This window comes from Acipenser ruthenus, chromosome 2 (genome assembly GCF_902713425.1).
Source record: "Acipenser ruthenus chromosome 2, fAciRut3.2 maternal haplotype, whole genome shotgun sequence".
Taxonomy (NCBI): domain Eukaryota; kingdom Metazoa; phylum Chordata; class Actinopteri; order Acipenseriformes; family Acipenseridae; genus Acipenser; species Acipenser ruthenus.
In genome coordinates, this window is record NC_081190.1 from 76419665 (window position 1) to 76446900 (window position 27236).

General features: G+C 39.7%; 1 protein-coding gene across 1 annotated transcript; it reads left to right on the forward strand.

Moving 5' to 3' along the window:
- The first annotated feature begins 17363 nt into the window (after window positions 1–17363).
- Window positions 17364–22371, forward strand: LOC117408350 (uncharacterized). Its single transcript, XM_059001546.1, has 2 exons — window positions 17364–18334; window positions 19764–22371. The coding sequence occupies exons 1-2, from the start codon at window positions 18251–18253 to the stop codon at window positions 22077–22079; spliced, it is 2400 nt and encodes a 799-aa protein (XP_058857529.1). The 5' UTR covers window positions 17364–18250; the 3' UTR covers window positions 22080–22371.
- The last annotated feature ends 4865 nt before the right edge of the window (window positions 22372–27236 follow it).

A 27236-nucleotide genomic window follows, 5' to 3' on the forward strand; every position in this document is an offset into this window, starting at 1 on the left:
CATTTATTTTTAGTATAAAGATGCTCACGATCCATGACTCTACATTCGTTTTTGTAATGCTATGTTGTTGTTCATCGTAAAGGATAGGCGGATATTAAACTATTTTAATATAAATTGAGAAGCAAAAGGATTATTTTGCTCATCTTATTTACATTTCGCTTGCTACGTAAAAATGCGTAGTTAATTTATATTTAGATAGAACACGTACTATTTTATGTGGGCAGCAGTGTGGAGTAGTGGTTAGGACTCTGGACTCTTGACCGGAGGGTCGTAGGATCAATCCCAGGTGGGGGACACTGCTGCTGTACCCTTGAGCAAGGTACTTTACCTAGGTTGCTCCAGTAAAAACCCAACTTTATGAATGGGTAATTGTATGTAAAAAATAATGTGATATCTTGTAACATCTGTAAGTCTCCCTGGATAAGGGCGTATCCTAAGCAATAAATAATAATATTCTGATATACATGTAGTATAGACACTTTTGTACCATACAGTTGGTAGTTAAACAGACTGATATATGGATTAGAAATGCTTCACATATTTATACACATGATATTACACAAAGTAATATGGATTACATAAATTACTACATTTTCTTTACACAATAATAATTGCAATTAGGAGAAAACAAAGGGAAACGGTGCAAGTGAAAACAAAAGCTTACTATTTAGCAGGCAATACGTTTATTATATTTATCAATTACATGCATCTGCAAATAAATACATACGTAAACAAACAGATAAATAAATATGGAAAACCGTTTTTCCGGTAGTTATATTATTCTTATTACAGTTGTTCAATATTCCTTCATTATGAATTATTTTAAATACTATCGTATTTGAACTTAAGAGCTTGCAATATAGAAACGAGCCCACACAAATACAGCGTTCAAAAATATAAATGCTGAAACTTAAACATAGCACAAGCCATTAAAACGCGTCACGGGATAACGGCTGTGTAACAGAAATTGAACTGTGTAACTTCAGAACGTTTGAGAATAGGCAAGAGCAAACTTGCTTAAAAACTTTAACCAAACAGGGGAGGGCATATATCAATGCTTACCAACAGCGATTAGGCTGGGCGGAGTAGTCTGCGTCTGCTTGTGGAATAAATACTCATCATTTTTCAGAGAGCAACATTCTTTTTGGCATGGTATCTCAAGCTTCATGTTGTATTTGGAACTTTTTTTTTTCATTCTGTAAAGGTAATCATAAGGAGGTATAGATTCCATAATATTCCACTGACAGTGTTCCAATGCATTTTTCTTAACAGAGCTCCTAAAATTGTAAATGGGTAACAGCCATGTTTTCAAGGGGATTTCCAAGCTAATCATTTTAAGTGGAGAGGCTAAGGTGACACATTTGATCCCAACTGAAGTCAGTAGTGACCTTATTTGAAGGGATATATGTGTAATTAGTTTTTTGTGGTCACAGCTCAGCCTATAGGTATCCACGTCACAAAATTAGCAACACAATTTATGAGAAATAATTTTCAATGCCCTCACAAAATTAGGATACATAATAAATACTTTGTTTTGCTTGGTGTTTATTTTTTTATAATATTAAAGGCAGATTAGTCAGTTTAGGCAATTCATTATTCAAATGACTGTCAGAATTATTTGTCCCATGTTCCCTGACATCACTACATTTCTATCATTTCAACCTAGCACTTCATAGAACTTGTTTCATGTAGCAAAAAGCATGACAGATAAATATGTGGTTACTGCTGTGAAATCTACACCCATACTTATATTGGGGAATAGCAACATACACTTTGAAGCTAGCACTCTGCTAACACATGTAAGCTTGAGTAAATTATTAAATTACATTGCAGTTAAACAAATATAAAGTGTGTAGTTGAAATAATAAATGGTATGTTTTACCTTAGAGTATTGTCAGTGGTCAATTCTCTGTGTTGGCTACAGGACATGCTTTCACTGCAGTGAAAGCCTTAATTCAAATAAAACATTCAAAATGATGGTTGGTAACTCGTGACCAGTCCAAATAAAACAGGAACTAGTTTTGTTTAGCTGATATCAAACATAAGCCAAATGAACAGCAACAAGGCTTGTAAATACATGCATTCAAACACAGGTACATTGGTTAGATTGGAAACTCTAAATACATCCTATACATTTTTTGTTGCTAGAATGTAAATGCAAAACAGTATGAGTTGCTCTTCCACAGTTCATAATAATTAACATTTGTTAAATACTGTTCATGTGAGCTGCCACATGTCTTGTTGCTGCACCCAAAATGTTTGAATTGTTTCTCACTATATGCAGTTTGCAGCCACATCCTTGTGTAGTATAAGCCAGTCCTATATGCACATCCTATGTTTGTACATATAAGTAGAGAGATAGGGAAATAGCATTCATGCCTGTCATGATGTTGTGAATGCAATTTGTTTAAACTCACTTTATTAATGTTTGATCATTTTTTTTCTTTCTTTATTTTCACATTGACTCCGGTAAAATCAGTTTTTCCTTTGACCACACAACACATTCACATCTTGTACCCCATATTTAAAATTCAAAATTCAAAGTGTGTACAAATAATTATTTTTGGTATACTACAATGTTTTGTAAAGCAAGTTAGGTAGCCTACTAAGGGGCTGATTTGACCTTTTTAATTCATTTTACAGTAACAGACCTGGATTTCACTTATTTTTAATCCCGGGATATGGTGATTCCCTAGTGCTTTAAAATGCTCCAATGAAATCCAGCTGTGGCTTATCCCAGCAGAGTATAAATTGATCACGTCAACCCCTTAGATTTTAAAGACTTACTTTCATACAAAACATATGTACTTGTTATTCCTGTTATTCTTGTTGACATTTCTAGTTGTTTTCAAAGCTTTGTTTTCAGTGAGTCATAACCAAACAACGAAGTGGTGTGGGATATCCCACTTTTCACTATTGTGTAATTTCTATACTGTGAAAAAAAGCTCATTTGGGGGGAAACTAATCATTGTCAGTGGCCCTTTGCTCTGGTTCTTACAAGAGAGCAGTGAAAAGGTAAACACCAGGGCCCCACCACCATTTGTCTCACATAAACCTCGAACTAAACAATATTCTGACGTCAGGTGGTGGTATACTGCAGCAAGATAGCAAGAGGTAGGCAACTTTTTTTCCCCTCAATTTTAATATAAATAGGAAAACTGCTTGCATATTTTTAAAATATTGACTGAAACCTGGTTTCCTCAGCCACTGCTATCTCAACCCAAGGAACACTGTACATCCTTACCACAAGGGGGATTTTTCCCCTTCTGTCAGCAAACTGTACATTCTCACCTGTCGAGAAGCATTACCCCGACAGTAGAAATGTGCATCTTTGGTCTGGAGAAATATTTTCTCATCAGTGTACATCTATAGCATGGTAAAGCTGTGCAATTAAAATATTATCCTTTTTTAATTAATGTCTTCTAACACAAATATTAGAGCTAACTTAGAACATATTGTTTAGTTTTTGTTTATTGACATGTTAACATGTCATTTCTGGACAAGATTTACAGACTGTCCTGCTGTCTAGTCAATCGCCTCTTTTCACCCAGAGAACCTAAGTGGCGGATGTTGCCGTGCTAGAGATCCATGGAGGACAGAGTGTAGGCCGGAGGTCTTCATCTGAGTGAGGGTTGGCGCAGTAAGTCAAGCTAACCATTGGTAGCTGAATTTCTGAAGTGGGTTGGTTTAAAAAATGAGCACAATGTACAGAGCTATTAAATTCACTAACGTTCGCCACAGCTGAAGAGGGGTCAAAAATATAAAACCACCTCACTTGAGAAATGAAGATTTAAGATGTGGATGAGCTGGCCAACTATTACTGATACAAATTAGTTGTATTCTCTCTCTGTACATTTCTTTTGCCACCAGTAACATTGGCTTAAGTTCTTCCAATTTACTTATGTACTGTACTTGATATACTTGTAATGCCCACCAGGTTTCAAAAACAGTTTTTCATGAAGTGAAAGCACAGCCTACTTACCATATATTTCCTCACCTCTAGCACATTTGTTGAAACAGGAAAACAACAAAGAAAAGAAGTTGCTCTTTTCATTTTTAGACCCTTCTGACTGTCAGATTTCAACCAATTCTTATAGTGCCTAACATCTATTTTTGATAACAACAGGCACAGGAGCTCTGCAAAGTCCCTTTACCCCAGAAATTACTGTAGTAAACCAGAAGCTGCTGACTACAGGGGTTGGAGAATGCAGCAGGCTAGCGTGGGTGTATTGGTTAGTCAAGAATGTGGAAAGCCCCGTGTTCTCCTGCAATTAAGCTCATCATATAGTGTTTTCAAGGTGTACACCCATCTGTACTAAACTGTAATGTATAGACTGTTTGTATTGTGACAATCCGTGCATTGTGTGAAAATACCATCCTTGCTGTTCTTTTTATTATTTTTATTTGTTTATTTAGCAGATGCCTTTATCCAAGGCGACTTACAGAGACTAGGGTGTGTGAACTATGCATCAGCTGCAGAGTCACTTACAATTACATCTCACCCGAAAGACGGAGCACAAGGAGGTTAAGTGACTTGCTCAGGGTCACACAATGAGTCAGTTGCTGAGGTGGGATTTGAACTGGGGACCTCCTGGTTACAAGCCCTTTTTTTTATCCACTGGACCACACAGCCTCCTCTCTTTGGTGTATTTAAATTTCTTAATTATACTGCAAGACGACAGCAAAATGCATCACATACTTGCAAAAACCCCAAGAAACAGCCCAACCCTGCCATTGTGCCAAGAACATTCATGCACCCAGACATCAAAGCATTTCTCTTTACTTTCCCAAAGAGATGGGTCTAAAGAAATGCCAAGCCAAAGACCGCTTTTTTTGCTCTAGTTAAATCATAGTTAAAATTATACCTTTTTCATTCAGTACCCTTTAAAAGTATACAATTGTAAAACATCAAAGTGAAGTGCAAGCATGCTAAAACTGCACAATTATTATGCTTTTTTTTTTTTTTTTTACAATGGTTGTAGTTTGGCAAAAAGAACTCACTGTGTTTTCCCCTGGAGTGAGCTATAGCTACTTTATTTGCATCACTAAATAAAACATAAACACACAAAGTACCTTTTAGATGGTTTTGGAGTTGTAAATCAGACAGACATAGTACATCTACGTATAGTAAAATCCTTGTTTACATAATGGAGTAGGTACCATTTAAATTAATACAATCCTTGAATTACAGAGAATACCTGGATAGCCCTTCTACTGTATATACTGTTTGCCATTTATACCTTTTTTGTTTTAGGTACAGTATTAGATTTTACCGTACCAGCACACTGTAAATCCAGTACAATTTTTCAGCCTCAAGCACTAGACAGGTTTTACTATACCTGAATTTATGTACTATGCAACTACTGTACTTGAGGCCTATGAGGTCCAAACCCACTATGTATATAGGGGAGACCATGGCCTTTTCTTTATCTAGAGAACACACTTTGTGGATTAATTCAAAATTGGTGGAATGGTTACCACTCAGTATCTTTTTTCTGACACTTCAGATTTGTTTCAAGTTGAAACTGGGCATGGTGGAATGTTTTTAACAGAGAACACTAACCAAGGTGAGGATGACAAAAACCTTTATGGACCCAGAATACATCATGGTTCCTCTCATGCAAGAGGTACTGTGAGGAAAAGATTGCAACCAAGTACATGTTTGCCATGCACTTATTATTCATTTTCTTGTGTGAAGAGTTAAATAATAGGTATCAGAATATCTCAGTTTAAATGAAATAAGGTTTCCAGCAGCACTCAAAGTCTCGGGCAGCCTCCAACCCTATGATTTGTAAACATATAGGCATTTAATTTATGTACCAAAATTAGATCACAGAAAAAAAGTCACAAAAATGTTCCTTGATGTTCAACACAATGTTGCTTGCTCTTTTTATTTGATGCCAAATTGCTATAAACAAAATAGTTACTGAACTACTATTTCTGTTTAAACAAAAATCCAGCTGGAAAACCAGAGTACAGCTTAAGCCTGTGATCCCACTTATAAGGCCTTTATTTGCCACTTTATCCAATTATATAAAACAAGCCTCACTCACATTAAATCAACTGAATTCTTCCAATTTACTAAAAGCCCATTCAGAGATGCTGATACAACTGAATAACATGATTTTATATGTCAGTAAACTAACCTATGGAAACAAACCTACATTTTTTGATTAAACTAATTATTGAGCTGCCCAGTGGCAGGGCTTAAAAAGTGGATCCATAGTACAACATATTGTAAAATACCATCTTTTTAATTTCTTGGAACCGTCACACATCCATTTACTAAGGCACACACACTTTTTGTCAAAAGTGAGTTGAGTTTTAGTTTTCATTGCTAGGGTAAATAACTGTTCTGATTCCCACGAGAATGACTCATTCAAAGTTTGAGTCAACATCTCTGATAGGTGTAGTATAGAGAATGGTACAGATGTAATGTTTATACACACAGGAGCCACCTGCCTTGGTATAAGATTGGCTTTCTTCAAGGTGAAGTATCTAATTTAAGGGTATACATGAGAAATGAGCCTTTGACGCTGTAGCAGTGTCAGCTTTGTACAATAACTGGCACAAAAGGATACATTTTTCTTGTACGATACCCACGATCACAGAATACAGTTGTGTAACAAGTATAAAGTCAATATATTAAATTGTGAGGTCTTTATCATACCTAAAATAAAAAGTCACATGACCTCAGTATGATTTTAGGTCATGGGTTAAAGTAAAGGGTGTCATAAGATATCTGGCAGATAAAATATGAAGTTCCCAGCTTAAATGGCTTAAAAGACACTTCTATTAGTGCAAGTGCAACTTTAGTGTTTGAACATGCCTAGGCACGGGGGTTATGTCTGGGTACTGTGGTGGCCTGAAGCTTTTCAGAAAACATGAATTTTATTGTTGCCACTCATTACTTAAAACGGTTTTCTCCCTGACGTTAAAAAAAAGAAAAAAAAAAGTATGATCTTAACCCTTAAGGCTGCTACCCAACAGCAGTGCTGCGACAAAATGAATAGAACCTATACTTTTGAGTATCTTTCACACCACTGACACGACAGGCGATGTGGGAGCGGCACTAAAGTGATGCAAAATAAATAGGATTGAATCCTGACCAATCAGAGAACCGCTTTAATGCACGTGGCCCAGCAGGGTGAAGCAGAATCCAAAATGACGGCGGAAGCAATAATACTTGCCGTGGCAAAATACCCTCAGCTTTATGACAAAGGTCATCACAACTATAAAGACACAGATTTGAAAGACAATATATGGGCGTCCATTTCGAAGGAACTGGATAAGCCTGGTGTGTATGATTTATTGCCATATATGTTGAAATACCGTCAGAGAAGACACATCATGTTGTCAAATATGTACCAGTCTTGATCATATTTTTGTCAATGGCAATTTTTAACAGTTGTATAGATCTGGCAGTTTTCGCATCGTCTCTGTGTAAAGGTTTGAGAAAGGCTTTTAGAAAACTTTTCTAATTCATGTTTTTTCTACGTTTCAAGGAACACTCCAAGCACTATGCTTTCACATAGTCGAAGATTTTCTTCAGTAGCAACCCATTAAAGAACTGCTGACAATAACATAAAATAATTATACATGTGGGTGTAAACACTAATAATAATGGGCCTATAATATGAGACAAGTACAGGGGATAAAGCCATTTAAAGGGATTATATTTCACGGGGGGTTACAGTACCATGTTTAAAGACTTAGGTATCATCGATTTAACATGTCACCCTTATATTTCTCCTCTTGCATTTTTCATGTAATGCATTGAGTCTGAAAACTGAAGTTACTGTGGCTGTCTTTGTTGTTTGTTTTGACATTGACATTTTAATGCTGTGATTCACCACTATCGCCATGCCCCTCACCAGCATCTAAGCCTCCACAGCCCACCTGAAAGGTTTCATATCTTCAGTCTCCATAAAATGTTCTAGACTTTTGATAATCAGATTTATTATGTGGTTTATAACACTCAGAGTTTACAGTAATTGAGTCACTCTAACTTTTGAGTCACTGTTGAAAACAAGTGTAATTCCAATGAGGCAGCTTTAGAGGTAATATTTACATTTAGACATTAGGTAACACAGGTCCTTTTTTAAAAAAAGCGTGCTTAAAGATACACCAAACACAACTGTAGACTATCCACGTTTAAACTGCAGATAACTTTTAATAAAATACAGTGAAACCTGTCTGATCCAGGCCCTCTGCATACCAGCATTGTGTATCGACATCATTTTGGGTTCCTGTCCAAATCTCTATTGAAATGAATGGTGTAATACCCTCTACCACCTGAAGCCTGTCTATTCTGGATTCCAACATGATTTGTAAGTCTTGTCTGCATAAAATCAATGTAAATATGACTATACAGTCTGGCACCAAGTCCTGCATTTTCTAAGTTTATAATTGAGTATAATGTGTAAATATATACATGTCCTGTGAGTATAGTACATATGCTGTAAAAATATGTGTATACATAATGGAGAAAGCAAAACTAAAATTAATACAATCCTTGAATTACAGGGTATACCTGACCTACTGTATGTACTGTAATTGAGTTTATCAAACACGCAAAGTGTTTCAGTGTTGAAATGCCTTTTATAAATGAGAAACAGGCACTGTATTAGATTTAAGTACCTCTGTAAACCAGCAAACTATTATCCAGCACAATTTTCTGGTCCTAAGCAATAGTCAATATTCCAGGGTCAACAAGGCAAACATAATGTAGCCTATCTTATGACAGAATGAATTAAGAATCACGCATCACATTTTTGCTCCCACCCTGCCAAAAAATAAAAAAAATTTCTAGCAATTGTTATTCATCTTTTTTATGCTCTTAACACAACCTATTATTATTATTTATTTCTTAGCAGATGGCCTTATCCAGGGCGACTTACAATTATTACAAGATATCACATTATTTTTACATACAATTACCCATTTGTAGAGTTGGGTTTTTACTGGAGCAATGTAGGTAAAGTACCTTGCTCAAGGGTACAGCAGCAGTGTCCCCCACCTGGGATTGAACCCATGACCTTCCAGTCAAGAGTCCAGAGCCCTAACCACTACTCCACACTGCTACACATTTATTATTATTATTATTATTATTATTATTATTATTATTTATTATTATTATTATTATTATTATTATTATTATTATTATTATTATTATTATAAAATGTAAAAGCAAACAAAACTATAGCTTACCCACAACAATAACAAAGGGCTTGTATACTTCTATATGCTTTTACTACATAAATATCTGGGCAAGATGCTTCAACTAACATATTATAAATTGCATGTTTTCTTCACTTCTGTTGTTTCCCTGCTTCATATGCAGGTCATTGTGCAGTCCAGCGCCTTCTTTTATAAGCAAAAAACATACAGGCAGTAAAAGTGTGTGATTTGTGGAAATTGTAACTTCAGTTCCCTCCCAAAAGGTAAAACATCCCAGCTGTGTATCTCTCCTTCAGGAATTTGTTTGGTTTGATGCTGCATAAGACAAACTGCAAACTGGAATTCTCACACAGCCCCCTTATCTATTGTAGCGTTCTGTGCTATGGGGGTGAGACAGACTCGGGGGAGACCAGATGAGGTTCCACATACTTTTATGTTTAATTTTTTAATAACACAACAAAACCCTGTTTGGGCCGTGGTTCACGCCAAAATAACAAATAGCTGTCTCTCTTTTACACCGCAGACTCACTGGGGGTTCACACACTGCCTCACCGACAAGCACTCTCTCAGCCGGTACTCTGTCCCTCGCAGTCTCTCTCCAGTCAGACATTCACACGCGTTCTCCCGCTCGCGGCTCCCCCCCCCCCACCCCTCCTACTTATAGCCTCTGGGGGAACCGCCCACTGCACACACACACACACACTTACTCACGCAGACACACACTAACGGCGTGCCCCATACCCTCACAATACACAGAACCTTAACAGGACGTAACAAACAAGACAAACACAATGTCCAGGATGCTGCCATCACCAGGGTCGTCCCCGAGGGAAGAACAAAGTCTCGGAAACGACCCGGGAGGCGATGATGTCTTTGCGGGCGGGAGCCCTGTGTGGAGGAAGGGCTCCTGTCAGCCACAGAGGACAGGGAAACTGAACCGTCAGGGGAAGAACCCCCAGCCCTGGGGGTGGGAGGACTGTTAGGGCGGGGTGGATCAGGAGGGGGCAGGGGAGGATTGTCAGGAGCTGCTGGGTCGGACGGTGCTGGGTGTCCACTCAGAGGGCTCGTCTTTCCTCAGGAGGCAGTGCAGGGGGGCAGCGATGGTGGCAAAGCCCTGCACAAACCTGAGGTAGTAGGACGCAAGCCCTAGGAAGCTTCTAACCTGCCGGGGGTTGACGGGAATAGGCCAGTCCCTCACTGCGGTGACCTTGTCCACCTCTGTCTGGATCCCCTCTGCTCCCACTCGGTGCCCGAGGAATGAGACCTCCTGGCGCATTAGCTGGCACTTTTCAGAGTGCAGTTTTAGCCCCGCTTTCCTCACTTGCCGGAGCACCTCATTCAGGGAGGCCAGGGCGTCCTGGAAGGTCCCTCCGTGGACCAGCAGGTCGTCCAGGTAGACCAGGCACTCCGAGGGGGGTATTCCTGCCAGCACCTTTTCCATGAGCCGCTCGAATGTTGCAAAGTCCGAACGGCATCACAGTAAACTGCCACAGACCCCGTCCAATGGAGAAGGCAGTCTTCGGTCGTGCAGAGGGATCCAGCGCAACCTGCCAGTAGCCGCTGCGGAGGTCCAGCGAAGAGAACCATCTAGAGCCGGCCACCAAGTCCAGGGACTCGATGCGGGGAAGGGGCTAGGAGTCCTTCTCCGTCACATCGTTCACTCACCGGTAATCGACGCAGAAGCGCCACTTGCCATCCTTCTTCCGCACCATGACTACCGGCGAGGTCCAGGGGCTGTCGGACGGCTCAATGATCCCCGCCACCTTCATCTCCTCCAGCACCTGCTCTGTGGCTTCCTGGAGGGCGAGTGGTTGGCGGCGAGGGCGCTGCTTAATGGGGCGGGCGGCTCCCGTCTCGATCTGGTGCTGCACCAGGTGTGTCCGCCCCACGTCATCCGAGGCGGTAGCGAAACTGTGGCGATACTCAGACACTAGTTCCCACAGCTGGCGACGCTCTTCTGTGCAAAGCCCTTCGCAGCTCCTGAGCCAGACTGCGTGCACTGTGCTGAGAGCCGGGTCTTCAGTGGAGACTGGTGGCGGAGGGGAGATTGCTGGGGATGCTGAATTACTCCTGACAGTAGGGCGTGGCATGGCGGTATCCTCCCGCAGCCCTTGGGTAGCGGTTGGCGGCGCCGGGCAGGGTGGCGGGGCTGCCTGGGGGAGAGCTGCATTCCCCTGGGCCACGCTAGAACTGCAGGAGGGCGGCTGTACACGCTGGCGAGCATTGCGGCCTGAGGGTGGGCGTGTTGGCTGGCGAGCGTTGCGGCCTGAGAGTGGCTGTGTTGGCTGGTGAGCGTTGCGGCCTGACGGTGGCCATGTTGGCTGGCGAGCGTTGGCACCTGAAGGCGGCTGTGCAAGCAGTAGCTCCTTCCGGAGTGGGGGCTGTCGAGACGCTGTATTGTCCCTGATGAGACTGGCGCATTTTGGAGCCCGGGGGTGTGCTGAGGTCTCCCGTCTCACGGCAGTGGTCCGTTGTGTCCTCGGCAGATCCCAAAACTGTCGTGCGAAGGGGTCCCAACTCCGACCCAGCGGTCCAAGGGGTGAGGCTAAAGGTAAAGCCGGGCTCCCCTGTATGTGCAGTGTCCTGGTCCGGAGGTTTAGCTGTCCACCTGTGTAGCGCAGGAAGTCCAGGCCCAGTATGCAGGGGTGCTGTACAGCTGCTACCCAGACAGGGTGGTGTACTGTCCGTCCAGCCACTTCAATAGCAAGGTTGCATTTTCCTTGCATGGGGGCTAGCTCTCCAGTCACAGTGCGCAACTACACGGTGGTGGGCTCCAGCCGGACCCCTGCAGGGAGCACATCGGGGCGGATGAGAGTCACCGTGGAGCCAGTGTCCACGAGAGCAGTGCACGGGACCCCCTCAATGCGGACGGGGACATGGCAGAAGTCCCCGGCAGTGGTCCTTCCTACCACTATAGCTGGCTGGCACTGTCTGTGGTCGGCTGTTTCCGTGGGGGGTTGACGCCCTTCTCTGTCGGCTACATGGGTTAGTACTGGTGGCGGCCGCTGCAGCTGGGTGGTCCGCGATTAAGGGGACTGGACTGGGGGCACGCGTCGTCCCGTCTATGCGGGCCCCTTGGCGTTTCCCTGCGGTTGCTGTGTCAGGTGTGGTGGTGCAGCAGCTGCTGCTGGGCAGTGGCGCAGTAGGTGGCCAGGCTGTCCACAGCCCCAGCACAGCTGTGGGGGGGTCTCAGGAGTCCGAGCTGGCTGGGTGATCGCCGCCCTGATGAGGGTGGTAAGCTCCGGGGGCCAGGTGGGGTCAATGGTGTGGTACGGGGCCTCCTCTTCTTCTGCTTGGGCCATGCGAGCTCTAGGTGGTGTGTGGTCAGACCGCCTCTTCTGCTGACCATTCTCGCTCCCAGGGGCATGGTCCCACTCCCCCTCCTCGAGCACTGCCTCTAGGGAGGTTGGGGCAGCAAACCGGACCTGCTGATGTAGAGCGGTCGGGGTCAGTCCGCGAACAAAGGCCTCGACAGCCAGGTCCTCCTGGGTGGCTGGCGGGAACGTTGGGTACCCCCTCCGGGCCAGGTACAGGACATGAGCAGCCAGTACGCCCAGTTTCTCTCCGGGAGCTCTAGTGCGGTTGGCCAGCTGCAGGCGCAACCCGACTGCGGGCTCCACTCCCCCAAAACGGCGTTCGAGAACTGCGGTTAGCACCTTGTATTGGGCCACCTCGTCTGGGCCCAAGTCCAGCAGAACCTGCAGCGCTTCTCCCTCTAATGCAGCCGCCAACTGTCCTGCTTTCTCCGTCGGCCCCCAGTCATTAGTGAGCGCTGCTATCCTGAATTTGACGTGGTACGTCTCCAGCCATTTAGAACGACGGTGGTTAAACAAGGTAAAGCCTCTTCTTCTAAACAAGCAATTAAATTACTGGCTTTCTCTCTGTCTGTCCAATTGTTTACCATTGGCATCATTTCAAACTGCTTTACAAAGTCTCGCCAATCGGCCTTACCGTTGTACTGCAGGCGGCTGTAATAAACCCCCTTGTTGACATTCTGCTGCAGGGCGGGCGTGTCCGATGGTGACGCTGCCTCCTCCTTGATGCACACTCGTGCTCCTCCTATCTCTGTGGCCGATGACGTCCTTGTGGCGGCCGAAGAATCTCCTTCTCCCTCGATGACGATGGCGCAGTGCCCCTCAGCCTGTGGGGCAGTCTGTCTGTCTCCCAGCTCCGCCATCTTGATCCCTCTTTCCTCTTTCGCCCAAGGGTTCTTGCTCCTCCCTCGCTCCATGTTCTCTCCTCCCCATGCAGCGCCCATTCTCGGGTCACTCCTGACCCTCAGCGCAGCGACCAGCTCCTCCAGTCTGGCTCGCAGCTCATCTCCTCTCATCTATCTCGCGTCCGCCATCTCCTCCCTCTTGCTTCTGTTTCACCCCTCGTGGCAGGCGCTGTACAAATCCCACTCCTGAAACACCAATGTAGCGTTCTGTGCTATGGGGGTGAGACAGACTTGGGGGAGACCAGATGAGGTTCCAAGTACTTTTATGTTTAATTTTTTAATAACACAACGAAACCCTGTTTGGGCTGGAGTTCACGCCAAAATAATAAATATCTGTCTCTCTCTTTTATACCGCAGACTCACTGGGGGATTCACACACTGCTTCACCGACAAGCACTCTCTCAGCTGGTACTCTGTCCCTCGCAGTCTCTCTCCAGTCAGACATTCACACGCGTTCTCCCGCTCGGGGCTCCCCCCCCCCCTTACTTATAGCCTCCGTGGGAACCGCCCACTACACACACACACACACACACACTCACTCACGCAGACACACACTAACGGCGTGCCCCGTACCCTCACAATACAAGGAAACCTTAACAGGACGTAACAAACAAGACGTCCTGTTAGGGCAGCAGTGTGGAGTAGTGGTTAGGGCTCTGGACTCTTGACCGAAGGGTTGTGGGTTCAATCCCAGGTGGGGGGACACTGCTACTGTACCCTTGAGCAAGGTACTTTACCTAGATTGTTCCAGTAAAAACCCAACTGTATAAATGGGTAATTGTATGTAAAAATAATGTAATATCTTGTAACAATTGTAAGTTGCCCTGGATAAGGGCGTCAGCTAAAAAATAAATAATAATAATAATAACAAACACAACGTCCAGGATGCTGCCATCACCAGGGTTGTTACACTATATTTAATCTGCCCCATTTGGAACAAGGTCCTGAACTGGAATATCCTAAAAAAGATACAAGTACATAACATTAAAGATAATTCACGTTTAAAAGACATTTAAATTTGTGCAACAGGAATAATAGATTCATTGGTTATTATACATTTAAATCATAAGATCTCACTGTAGTCATAAAATGAAGGGACTCTGAAGGGACATATTTTTTTTTCTGCTTTGAACAGTGACATGCAGACCAAACCATATCTTTTTTGTAATATATTCTACATGGTGGTAAACACGGCCTTCCTTGCATCAATGTTACCCACCAAACACACATTACAAATTGGAAGAAGCAGGTATTTCTTTAATTTCATATCCCAGAGGTTTAGAAGCTTGTTGTGTTGTAGTAGATGAGGTCTGTCTGCACTAGAACGCCACTGCTGCTGTAGATGTAGATCCCAAAAAGGAATTGTAACTCATTTTACTGTGTAAACATTCATTTTTATTTAGTTTCTTACTTCAAAAGAGATTTTCACAGCAACTGTTCTGGACCATACGGGTTGCTTCACAACACAGTCATACTGTCTTTTATCAGAACATTTAACGCTATATACTTTGAAGTCTTTTCTGGTTGGTTTTATTTGGAAACTCCCTTACTGCTCAAATAGTGGTTTGGCTTGCTGCCTGTGTAAAGTCACTGGCTCTTCAAAACATGATGTCATATCTTGACAACAGACTTTGCAGTTTCTAACAGAGAGGGTTTGTAAATTGAATAGAAATGTGGTAATGCAATCTGAGTGAGCTTTTTCCATATCACATTTATAACAGATTGAATTTCTACTTTTTAGTTATTTGTCATACTCTATGTCAAAATAAATAAGCAGAGACTGGCCTGTGAGAGAAACAAGGCAAAGATATTTAGTTGCATCAGAGAAATACCGCATCTCCATAAGTGCCTGTAATGCAATCTTTGGACAGAAGACCATATTTGTTGTACAAATAATTTTTGTGCCGTTAACATGAAACAAAATTGATATAAATAAACTTTTCATGACAACCCCCACCTCCTTTAAAAAGTCTGTAGTACCAACAATGTTGTCTGTATATTTTGCTTTGTGCTGTTTGTATGTTTTTTGCCATGGCACAGTAAATACGATTAGGACCACTCATGATTTGAACTGGGTGAAGTGTGGCAACTATCACTTATTGCTGTGTCCTCCTGACCAGTTGTAGCTTATATTTCATTTACTATACTTATTGGTATGGAAGTACTTTGTTGTCGTGGCCTCTTTATATTACTATTGTGCTCCATGCCAATAAATCCATATAGATGTGCCTCCTCCCTGTGGAATTTTAATATTCTACAATTAAATCCAACTAACACATAGTGAAAAATGTACTCCTGCTGCACACCACCTCTCCTCCCCACGTTTTGTCTGATGTTTGCAAGTGAGGCTTGTCATTGGTTGCTCCCAGCTTAATTCCTTCTTCAAGAGGATCAGCCTATCTGAGTCAACTGGTTCCCAAGTCTGCAGATGCACAAATCTTACACCCTCAAAACGTAATGAATGCCCATATCATATCACAATTATTATGACCGCCTCTCCCTCCCTCTCTTTATAAAAAGGTAAGTGTAACATACCTAAGTGTAGTTTGTTTTTAACATTTAACTTTAAACATTACATATTCACCAAATAATTGTATTCTTTCTGTTTTAATAGGGATTCTTACATACTTGTTACCCACCAAACACACATTACAAATTGGAAGAAGCAGGTATTTCTTTAATTTCATATCCCAGAGGTTTGGAAGCTTGTTGTGTAGTAGTAGTCGTAGATGTCTGCACTAAAACGCCACTGCTGCTGTAGGAATTGTAACTCATTTTACTGTGTAAACATTCATTTTTGTTTAGTTTCTTACTTCAAAAGAGATTTTTGCATAACACAGTCACGGCAACTGTTCCGGACCATCTTTTATCAGAACACTTAACGCTAAATACTTTGAAGCCTTTTCTGGTTGTTGTTGAACAAGTTTTGTTGATTGCATCTGTATCTCAAGGCGGTTACGCGCAGCGGCAGAGAGACGCGGCACAGCAGTACGGAAGCCCTGAACCGCAAGGTGAAGAAAAAAAAATGAATGGGATTATCTCGTACGTACAAAATACTATCTCGTACATACGAGAAACTATCTCGTACGTACGAGAAAACTATCTCGTACGTACGAGAAACTATCTCGTACGTACGAGAAAACTATCTCGTACGTACGAGATAATATCACAGTGGAAGAGGCATCCCTTTTGTGTCACCACTACCGTGACTGGCACCTCCCTCCCTCAACTCAACCGCGCATTTTAGAGCAGCTGAGGAGGATAGTGTGAAGCTACTCTGCACACATCCTAAAGCTTTCAGGTGAGTACTAATCTAAATTAAAATTGGTTTAGTTATTAAAGCATAACAAAGTTGTTAATTATGTATTTAAATACGTATGTCTATTTATTAATGTAGCAGCATGTAATTTAGTTAAGTAATAACGTTACTCGATTACATTATGTGGGTAAATTGTGCATTGTGTAGCTAGCCCAGATAGGCCCAGCTTAATTTTGGCTAGAATTCACATATTTTTCCATTAGATGTCGTTGCTAAAAAACCTAAAAAACGACAACCTTGGATCATGTGTTTAAACGTTTTTCTAATTGCATATTATGCTCTCTACTTATTATTATTATTATTATTATTATTATTATTATTATTATTATTATTATTATTATTATTATGTTGCATCATTTCATTTAGCTAAGTAATTATCCCTATTTGCTAGCAACGTTTCTGAAACCTCTTATACTAGCTGAGGCATTGAAATCAAAAGTAAACTTTTTTAACCTAATTGTGTGTTTGCAACATTCCGTTAGATATTTATGATTAAAATGTATGTGAAGGCTTCATGTGAATTAAGTTTACTGCACATTTGTGTATTTTATTTATTTATTTATTTATTTATTTATTTATTTAATTATTTATTTAATTATTTATTTATAATCGTGGCGTGTCAGCTCTATGGGATGCACTTAGCAGTCGATTACCGCCTTGCCTGCCGATCCCCGGCCTAGACTGTAATTCCCCAGCAGCGTTACAGCATTTTTTGTTCAAAACAAATTGTTAAAAAAAGCAGTTATTAGCTAAATGTATTTTTGGTGCAGAGGCAAATTTATATGAAAATATCCGAATTGTGGAGTAGGCCTTGCACTAGGAAAACCTAAGTAACAGTACAAATGATAGTTAATAAATAGAGATATGATTTGTTGTAAGTAAGGCAATAAAAAAAAAAAAACTATGAACGGAGTAGCCGTAATCAGAAAGCAAAGTTATTTTAAACGCATGGCTAAATTGTAAGAGAGTGTCAGCTCCAGTGGTTTGTAAAATGTCACAGAACACCGAAATGGGATTATTTTCTTGTAACCCAGTAAAGCCTAACATATATTTTATTACATTTTTTATAATACATGGATGTTACTATCGCTTAAAATATTGTGGCCTGTGCTAGTATAGTATCGAATTCTGTTCCTCATATAATTCAGTGCCCTCTGCACATTGTTCGCATATAACATTGTTCGCAACTAACATGTTTAATAATGCACCAAAAATACACAACGTAACATTGAAAGAGTAAGTTGAAAAGCATGGAAGTTGAAAAGCTGTTATATTAAATTGACAAGGCAGCAATGGAAATTATTATTGTTATTATTTTTAATTGAATATCTGCGCTTTCTAAATAAACGCGAGAGTTGACAATCGTATAAAATATGTGCTTTTTCGTGGTGAGTTCAAAACGATTGCCATTTTGATGTCAGAACTGTGCCGTTATTTTTTAGTATGGCTCAGGATGCAACTATAACCTCCATCCATGTATTTATACAATACAAATGTAGCTCTGTTTATTTTGCCCCAGATTAACTTCAGCAATGGCACTTCAAAAGGATATGTATGCATTTCTTCGTGACCGTGGGATTGTTGATGAGGTAATCCAGGAGATGAAAACCCAGAAGGTAAATTTTGGAATGTAAATTATATGGAATGTATAATTAAGGCACTGCGAAATTCAAGGGTGAATTTGAACAGCCTGGCTACTAGGTTGTCAGTCCGTAACCTCACATTGTCAATTATGCCACTCCAATGAAAGGGATCTAATGAACAATTAAGTCATTAACATATCAGCTACTAGCTAAATAATGAGGGACAATTCTAACCATTCTGTAATTGATACATTTATCTTAACTACAACAGATATATATTTTCTATATGAAATCTATATGAAAACTGAAGGTTATTTGACATCTACTCAGATAAAAAAAAATGGATGGAGATAAACCAAGAAGCTCATAGTACAGTAGTCTGATTTGCGAATTGACAGAGGCATTTGTCTGTGCAAATAACTAATTGAAAAAAAATGACTGTATGAAGCTATGTGAATTCCTCCTAAAAAATATGTAGTAAATGGGGGGAATTTCTCCACAAATCACTTGAGCAGAACACTGTTAAATGTTTAAATTAATTTGAGGTGTATTTTAATAATGTCATTGGTTTTGTGTCTGACATCATGGAATACATAAATAACATTCTTTGAGGGTTGTTGTCATGTTCTGTGTGTATCAACTGACCGGTTGAAATGCACTGTAAGTGACTCCTGGATCTGATACAGCTGTAAAGTTCATCAACATTTTTATATATGTATTTATTTCACTGAGACATTTGCACATGAATATCAAATTGAAGGTAACTGTATTCCAGTTTTTTTTTTCTTTACCCTCAGTTTGTTCAATTATGTACTAATGAGAGACACTGCTACACCTTTTCAGTCTTTTTTTTTTACCTTTAAACACATCAATTGTAGAATGGAAAAAAAATATCCTTTGTTATTTTGGGGGATATTTTACAATTAGCCAGTAGTTGATGTGTTGAGTACTTAATTGTTCTGTAAGATCTGCTTCATTAGAGTGACTTTATTGACAGCTTGATGTTTGGGATCAGAAACCAGGCAGTCAGGTTGTTTGAATTTACACATGAATTTTGCATGCACTTACTAATAATATTTTTTGTGGGGGGCTTAATTCCTTTTAATTGAAAATGTAATTTGTGGATTTTTCCAACAACCACAGTATAGCATAACTATGCCATTCCCTTTATCAGTATGTCTTTGTCAGGTATTTTTATGTATAATGTTGGAGCGTCACAAACGTTTTGCTGTATACATTTTTTTTTTTTATTTCTGTTGTTGAATTCTCCATTTGCATGCTTTTGGTGTTATACAGTAACATTCAACAGGTGCAAAAATGATGTGCATTACAGGAACTTGAATAAATTGCGTACACAGTTTGACATGTTCTTCAGTAAAGGGATTTCAGAATAAAAAAAAATTCTTTAAGGAATGAATATAGATTAGTTTAGTTGTACTACAGCATTTTTTTGTCTTTACAGATTGACTCTTCAACTGTTTTGCTCATAGAAGATACATCTTTAGAGAAGTACTTGCCGGCTCTTGGTGATAGAGTAGCTTTGCGAAGTTATTGTGATAACCATGCTGAGAAAACATCAAGTGATAGCAAGATCATACCTTCCAGGAAAAACGTTCTCCTTGAAAAACTGAGAAAGAAAATGAAATTAAAGCCTTCATTGACTGCTACTGAGGATTCAAGTGATGATGACAAGCATAGTCAGTGCAATGACAGGAAATTGGGAAACAAGCATGCTGCAAAAAGCACCAGAAAAATCGAGATTGGGTGGATACATAATGGTAAACAAGTCCGTGCTCGTGGTGGGGGTGGCACTAGAAGAATTTCTGTGTCAAAAAATATTGACTGTGATGACCTTTTAAAGATTGGTAAGGATCTATTCTTCCCAGATGGTCAGTCAAAGAAAGGTAATGAAAATCAATTCACATTTGAAATATGGGATTTTAAAGAAAACGTGCTGCCACTTGATATGACCGTTGGGGCTGCCTATGAAAAAGTAAAAATGGGAATAGTGCGTTTCTATTTGGCATCTTTGGATCATGGAGCAGTTGAAACTGTTGTGCAGGTGGAAGACAAAGTCCCAGAAGTAACTGTCTGTTGTGAAAAATCTGGATTGGCACAATTCTGTGTTCCGCCAAAGGTCAGCCTCCACTCTGAATCAGGACCAGATACTGCAGCTCATTTATTAAAGAACTTTCCTAGCTCTCCATTGAAAGAAACTTCTGAATTTGACTGCTGTACATTGACAGAAGGTGAGCTTTGCCATGGGGCATCTAGAAACATTCTACAGTCATCTGCTTTTTTAAGTGCCATGCACTCTTCTGACTCGGAAATAGAATTTGGTCCACTAAATTATGAAATTGAAACCTGTGATGACACACTTCCTTGGGAAGTACATTTTATTTCTAATTTAAACGAACAGGTAGTGTCTTCCAATAAGCCAATGCCTCAGGGTGCAATTACGTTTGTTTCTTCAATATCTGAAAAAAGCGCGGCAATGCTACCATCATGTTCAACACAAACACCAAAAGGAGACATAACTATCTTACCATCATTGCTCTTCCCACTCCCTGCACCAGACTGTTCAACAGTGCAGCTGCCGCCACAACACAATCTTGCTCCCTCTTCGTCTCCACTACAGCAGGTACTACAGTTGCCTCCGCCAATGCCAGGCTCTCTAACATTACAGCTGTCCCCAGACCACAGTCTTTCTCCCTCTTCGTCTCCACTACAGCAGTTAGCAAACTCTCCTCAGTCAGCGCAACTCTCTCCAACACAGCAAAATGCAGATGTACGCATTTTGACTTTACGCAGAGTCATCATACTGCAAGATATGTTGGGAGAGTTTAAGGATTCTAACATTTTGAATGCTTCCTTGACCATAGAGTTTGTAGATGAAGCAGGTTCTGATGTATCAGGTATCTCTCGAGATGCTTATTCTGCATTCTGGGAAGCTTTCTTTCAAAACTGTGCCGAAGGGGAGTATGAGCGTGTGCCAGCACTGTATCCTGAATATGGGAAGGAAGAGTGGGAGGCAGTGGGAAGAATACTACTGAAGGGTTACCTGGACCAGTCATACTTTCCAATTCAGCTTTCACTGGCTTTTGCAGTTGGGTTGGTATATGGAGAGTCTGAAATTACACCCGGAATACTGATGGCTTCTTTTTTAAGGTACATTGCACCATTTGAGAAAGACATCATCACTTCTGCATTGGATGGAAGTATTGGAGCAGATGATCAGGATGAGTTGCTTGATATCCTTTCCAGAATGGGCTGTCACACTGTGCCATCACATGACAGCATGAAGGGCACAATTCTCCAAGTAGCTCATAAACAACTCATACAGGAGCCAAAGTATGCCTTAGAGGTTATGGCCGACGTAACACGCAGCACTCTACAAAAGTTACTACCAGAAGTGTCCAACTTAGAAGCGCTATATGAAGCGAAGAAGCCAACTGTAAAACATGTACTAAACATGATTAATGCTGAAGTTCAAAATGCAGCACAAAACAAAACAATGAATTTCTTGAAGCAGTTTATTCGATCTTTAGATGATGGAAGACTGCAGAAATTTTTGCGTTTTGTCACAGGAGCCGATATGCTTTGTGTTGAGAAAATTGACATTCAATTTACAGATCTCAGGGGTCTGCAGCGAAGACCTGTTGCACACACTTGTGGACCACTTCTAGAGGTGCCATGTACTTACAATACATATACTGAATTTAGAAGTGAGTTTCAGAACATTGTGGATGGTGACTGCCATAGAATGGATATCATTTGACTGTCATTTCATGTTGAAATGAAAACCCTACTAGCAAGCACATCTAAGGATCTTTGTGTTGCATAAGCGAATGTGAGGTGGGGCAAAAATACTCCTTTTTTTATGAGGTTTATGTAAGTTTGTATTTTGCAATGTTCAGGGGCACTAAAAAGAGCCATTCACACTCTTTGCACTGTTTGCTATACTACATTGGGATTATTTCTGGAGAAATTAAAATTGTTTTTGTCAATGTGTTGGTTTTGAAATGTATTTTTAAAGGTAGATGACTTGCCTTTTGATACTAGCACTTACTGTTAACCATTTACATGCAGGTTTATAAAAATAAAAGTGATTTTGAATAAGAGATAAAATATTTTCAACTTTTGCCGCGCCGCGTCGTGACGTAACCTACCAATAGCCAATCAGAGAAAAGCAGGAGGTTCCTTTGCGAGGAAGAAATAAAAAAATAAAATGGAAGAAAAGCTGTTAGAGTTAATTGCAGATATCCCGGCGTTGTATAATACAACAATTAATAGTTACCGCGATATTAATACAAAAAAAGCTGCAGCATTGAGGTCTGTGGGTGTACAAATGGGATTACCGAGTGAATATTAAATATACGTAATTACGTAAATGAGGTAATATATATTTTTTGTGCTAAACTCCACATTGAAAATAATTATGCACAGGTCTGCTACTATAACGTAATCATTTTTTTTGATAAATTAACTGCAGACAAACTTTTAAAAGATAAAGCAAAACGTTTTATTTGGTGTACATGTGTTATATTTTAACAAAATTAATAAAAATGTACATTGTATTTTTAATTTGGGGAAACCATGGGATTATTATAATTCTAAATTAATTAATTTGGAAGAAATTCATTTGATTTGGCCTCATACAAAGTTTTTGGCGACAAGAGATTTCGACAGTAGCTGGCACAGTTTTAATCAAGTACAGTATGCAAGGCCATATTGGTGGATTGGGAAGCAATTGCAAGGGAATATGGAGTACACTGCTGGCAAACTCACTTCAGAACAGGAAGCTAAACAGCTCTGGAAAAATCTAATGAAACCTACCCAATGATTTACATTTTCAAACATACCAAACAAATGCAAATACAGCAGGCAAACAAAACATTCAGTACAGTATACAGCAGGGCGTTTTAAGTTTACTTTCCAGTATTTTTTTTTTACTTATCTGTCATTCCGTGTCAATTCAGCCAGTCATAAACAGTCATATCAAATAAACTATTAGTTGAGTGTTCAGATTTCAGATTTTGTAAAAATGTTTTTACTAACTTTGTACAGATTTTCATCCAAATCTGAGACGTATGGGTGACAATGATGTATTGACACGGAATGACCCATAAGTAAAAATGTAAAAAAATTGGATAGTAAACTTAAAAAGACCCGCTGTATTTATTTATTTAAACAGTGCTCTGCTGCCACTTCACCTGGAGCAGCCGATGGTATTCGCCGTACTGTTTTCTTTTCTTCAGGATGTCATGTACCCACAACGATCTTTAAACGAGACTTTAATGAAGTTGTCAAAAAAACTAAGGTATAAGTGTGCAAAAAAAAAATGCAAGCTTCCAATATTAAAATCAGAAATTGTACATCTCCTCCATCTTCAATATCCTACTAAATTAATTATATACCAGAATATCAGCAAGTTAAGCTTCTGTCTAATACTATTAACTGTATTTTAGGACTGCAGTTCATTGATATGTTACTTTGAAAGAAGACTAAGGCTGCCCAGTGAAGTGAAAATACCAGACCATACCCTTTGAAGAAATAATGATCACTGTGAGTATTGGTACCTAGAAATGCTGATTGTCAAGCAGTGTGAAAGAGTGCTGTATACATCTGTACATCTGTGTCATTAAAAAAAAAAAAAAAACTTAAATGCATATGAAAAATGTTTCAACAAGAACATTTCCTTTTTGTGTTCGACAACACTTTTCATCGAAATGTTTACCTGATTTTATTAAGATTACTTTTAGTACTACTGTATATGGGTTCAGCCACCCCAATGAGGATAAATAATGGGACACAAAAAGTGTTCAGAAAGGCTGCTTAAAGTTTATAAACCATGCTCAGATAAAGTGTCCCTATTTGGCTCAAATCTGAGTCCGAAACAAAAAAAAAAAAACACTAATCGATAAACTTAATATTGTTTTTAATTTTATGGAGAGTGTATCTGCAAAGAATATGTGCAATATCATATTTTAAATAGTTAAACTGATAAAAAAAATTAAATAAATACATTTGAATATTAGATTGACCAAGCCCATATCTTATGACTGTTAACAGCACGAGTAAAACAGTAGAGGGCGCCAAACGGTTAATTTTCTAAGATTTTAAGATAGTTTGTTCCTTGTAACAAAAATGAATAAAACAAACAAATAAAAATAAAAAGGGTTTCTGTCCACTTTTGGATTTTGTATAGCAATTTGACATTGACACAGTTGCAGGGGGGCAGGAAAAACAGTTGCATATCCCTAGAGATCATTTCTAAAAGCAAAATCGGAAATTCAGCTTTTAGACGTGGTTGATAAAAACATTTTTACAGGAATAGTTACTAGGCATGTGTGACAGGGTAGTGTCACTGGCAAGCTGCTTCGACCAGGAAGTGAGACTCAGACACAGAATCTGCAGTTCAAAGCGCTAACGCGCACGTTTAATAATAACAAATACACTCAACAAAACACATTAACAAATTAAAACGGGACAAAGGCCAAAACAAAAGGTCTAGACAAAGCACTCACAGACATAAACAGGATAGGGACATGGACGTAAACACAGTACAGTACAGCACAGCACAGCACACAGCACAACACAGCACAGAATGGAACACACCTTCACTTCTAACATCAACATTAATCCTACCAATCCTCACTGACACCCATGATCAACCTATTTATACACCTGTGGTTCCAGCCACATTCCCACGTATTTTGACAGGGAGAAATTTAACCCCTTTCCTGCCAACCCAATATTCCCCACATCAACACATACACATGTATACCGGCAGGTCTTTCACCCTGCCACACTGCCACAGCATGATACATACATATCTGAGCAGAAACTACGACAGATAATTGATAAAGAACATACATAATATGACAAGTAAGAAATACAATGTTCGGAAAAATCATTTGAACTGTTTTCCCTTCATACTTTCCTGGATCTCTTTTAGAAGGTAATCATTTAAAGGCCGACAGAGTGGAGAGGTACGGCTGTAAAATGACCTCAGCCATACTGCTACGTGGCACAGCAAAAATTGTGTTTTGTGTTTTTGTTTTATGTGCAGATAATTCCATACTAATCATACTCGCACAAAAATTCAATTAACTTTAAATGACCCTGATTGCATAGTAACAGGAAGTATTAGATAAGGAAACATTTTAACAATGAAAAACTTCCAGATTACCGAACAAAAAGAAATTTAGTGCATACTTGCCATAGCTCTCTAAAATAAATGAAAAAAAAAATTAAGACACCCACAGGAATGCATGCAGTGTTGACTGTCTGCTCAATTGTTTAATTGTGGTGGTGATTCTATGCAGACAACATCATAACAACATGGATTAAAATCATGTTTATATGATAAACGATATCAAAATAGTACAGTTCCACCATTTTAGAGAACTTTGCACTCATCCACACTCTTTTTTGTTTAAACTTGCAGCTAAGTTTCTATTTATTTCATATTTCTCCTGCTTCACACAGTCCTGCCCAATCAGACAAAAAAAGCAAATCAGCATGCTGTATCGGTCTGATTGATGGAAACGATCCTTGCATTAAATAAATCTTGCCCCCGTGCAGGTGTGTGCTTTTGGTAACTAATAAGTAAAACAATTACATTAATTTTGCAACATTTCACACAATTCACACTCACTATACATGTTGAATAAAATCAATTAATTTGACTTAGAGGTGAATTGAAAAAACTGGGCTGTCTTAAAGTGTACAGAGCTTATGGAGCCAGACAAGAACCCTATGTGAAAGGAGGTTGTAAGACTTGAATTGAAATATCTGTATTCAAAAGATAAACGGCTTATCTCCCAGTTCTGTACCAGACAAGAGTGTGTTTATGTATAAACACTTTTGTGTAGTGCTTAACTGACAGGTAGAAGCACAATAAGAACTGATGTCTATTTAGACCACCGATGAAGTGTAAATAGCTATTATTTGAAAAACTGCTGTGCAAATTAAAAAAAGGTCCTTACCTAAATAGTCCCCACATAAATCCATTGTAAAATTTCCTAAAATCTGTAACAAGAAAAGAATGTTTTCTGCAAATTCTGTGGCAATGACTTTTTAATGAAAAACAGTGTTAATGAGTATAAATTAATACTGAAATGCTGATAAACATTTTTGTTTCTTTGACCAAGAACACAATGTGAATGAAAGTGCTACCATCACATACCACAAAACAAACAGGAAAGTAACGATTTAAAAAATAATAAAAAAAAATATAGTTCGCCGCCTTCCTTTTTGAGCATTCATGTTACTACACCATGTACAAAAACATGTGTATTTCCATATATAATAAGACTGACATCTTTCAGGACAAGCAAGGTCCTAATTGTTTTTCTCTGACCTTTCACATAGGAGTAACAGAGCAACGCTTCACTTTGAACTTGAGAGTAAACTATGAAATCCTTTTGTAAAATAATAATAATAATAATAATAATAATAATAATAATAATAATAATAATAATAATAACAACTAGCCAGGCAGTTTTACAGCTCCCAAGCCCCAGTACCGGTATCAAACACATAAACAATTACTGGAAGAAGCGGGTTCAGTTCTTGATATTTGACAAGTTTGAAAACCAGTAAAATTTGTGGCAGCCATTTTAATAATAAACTTTATCACACCAACTCCTGCTTCGCAAACTTGAAGCGGGTTTGGTTGCTGATGACATATGCAAAGTTTGAGATCAATTGGTTCACCAGTTCCCAAGAAGAAGATTTTGAAAGGTTTTTCCAAAAAATGTGTCAGGCCACCATCTTGGTTGATACAGGAGTGCAATTAGTTTTGCATCTTAACTGTAATTTATATGGGATGATACCTACCAAGTTTCATGTTGATTGGTTACACCGCGTGTGAACAGGAGTAGTTTGAATTTGATGGAATAATAATAATAATAATAATAACTAGAACTGC

Coding starts and splice junctions, on each gene's coding strand:
- LOC117408350 (XM_059001546.1), top strand. CDS start 18,251: ATGGCACTTCAAAAGGATATGTATGCATTTCTTCGTGACCGTGGGATT. Junction 18,335..19,763: donor AGGAGATGAAAACCCAGAAG/GTAAATTTTGGA, acceptor TTGTCTTTACAG/ATTGACTCTTCAACTGTTTT.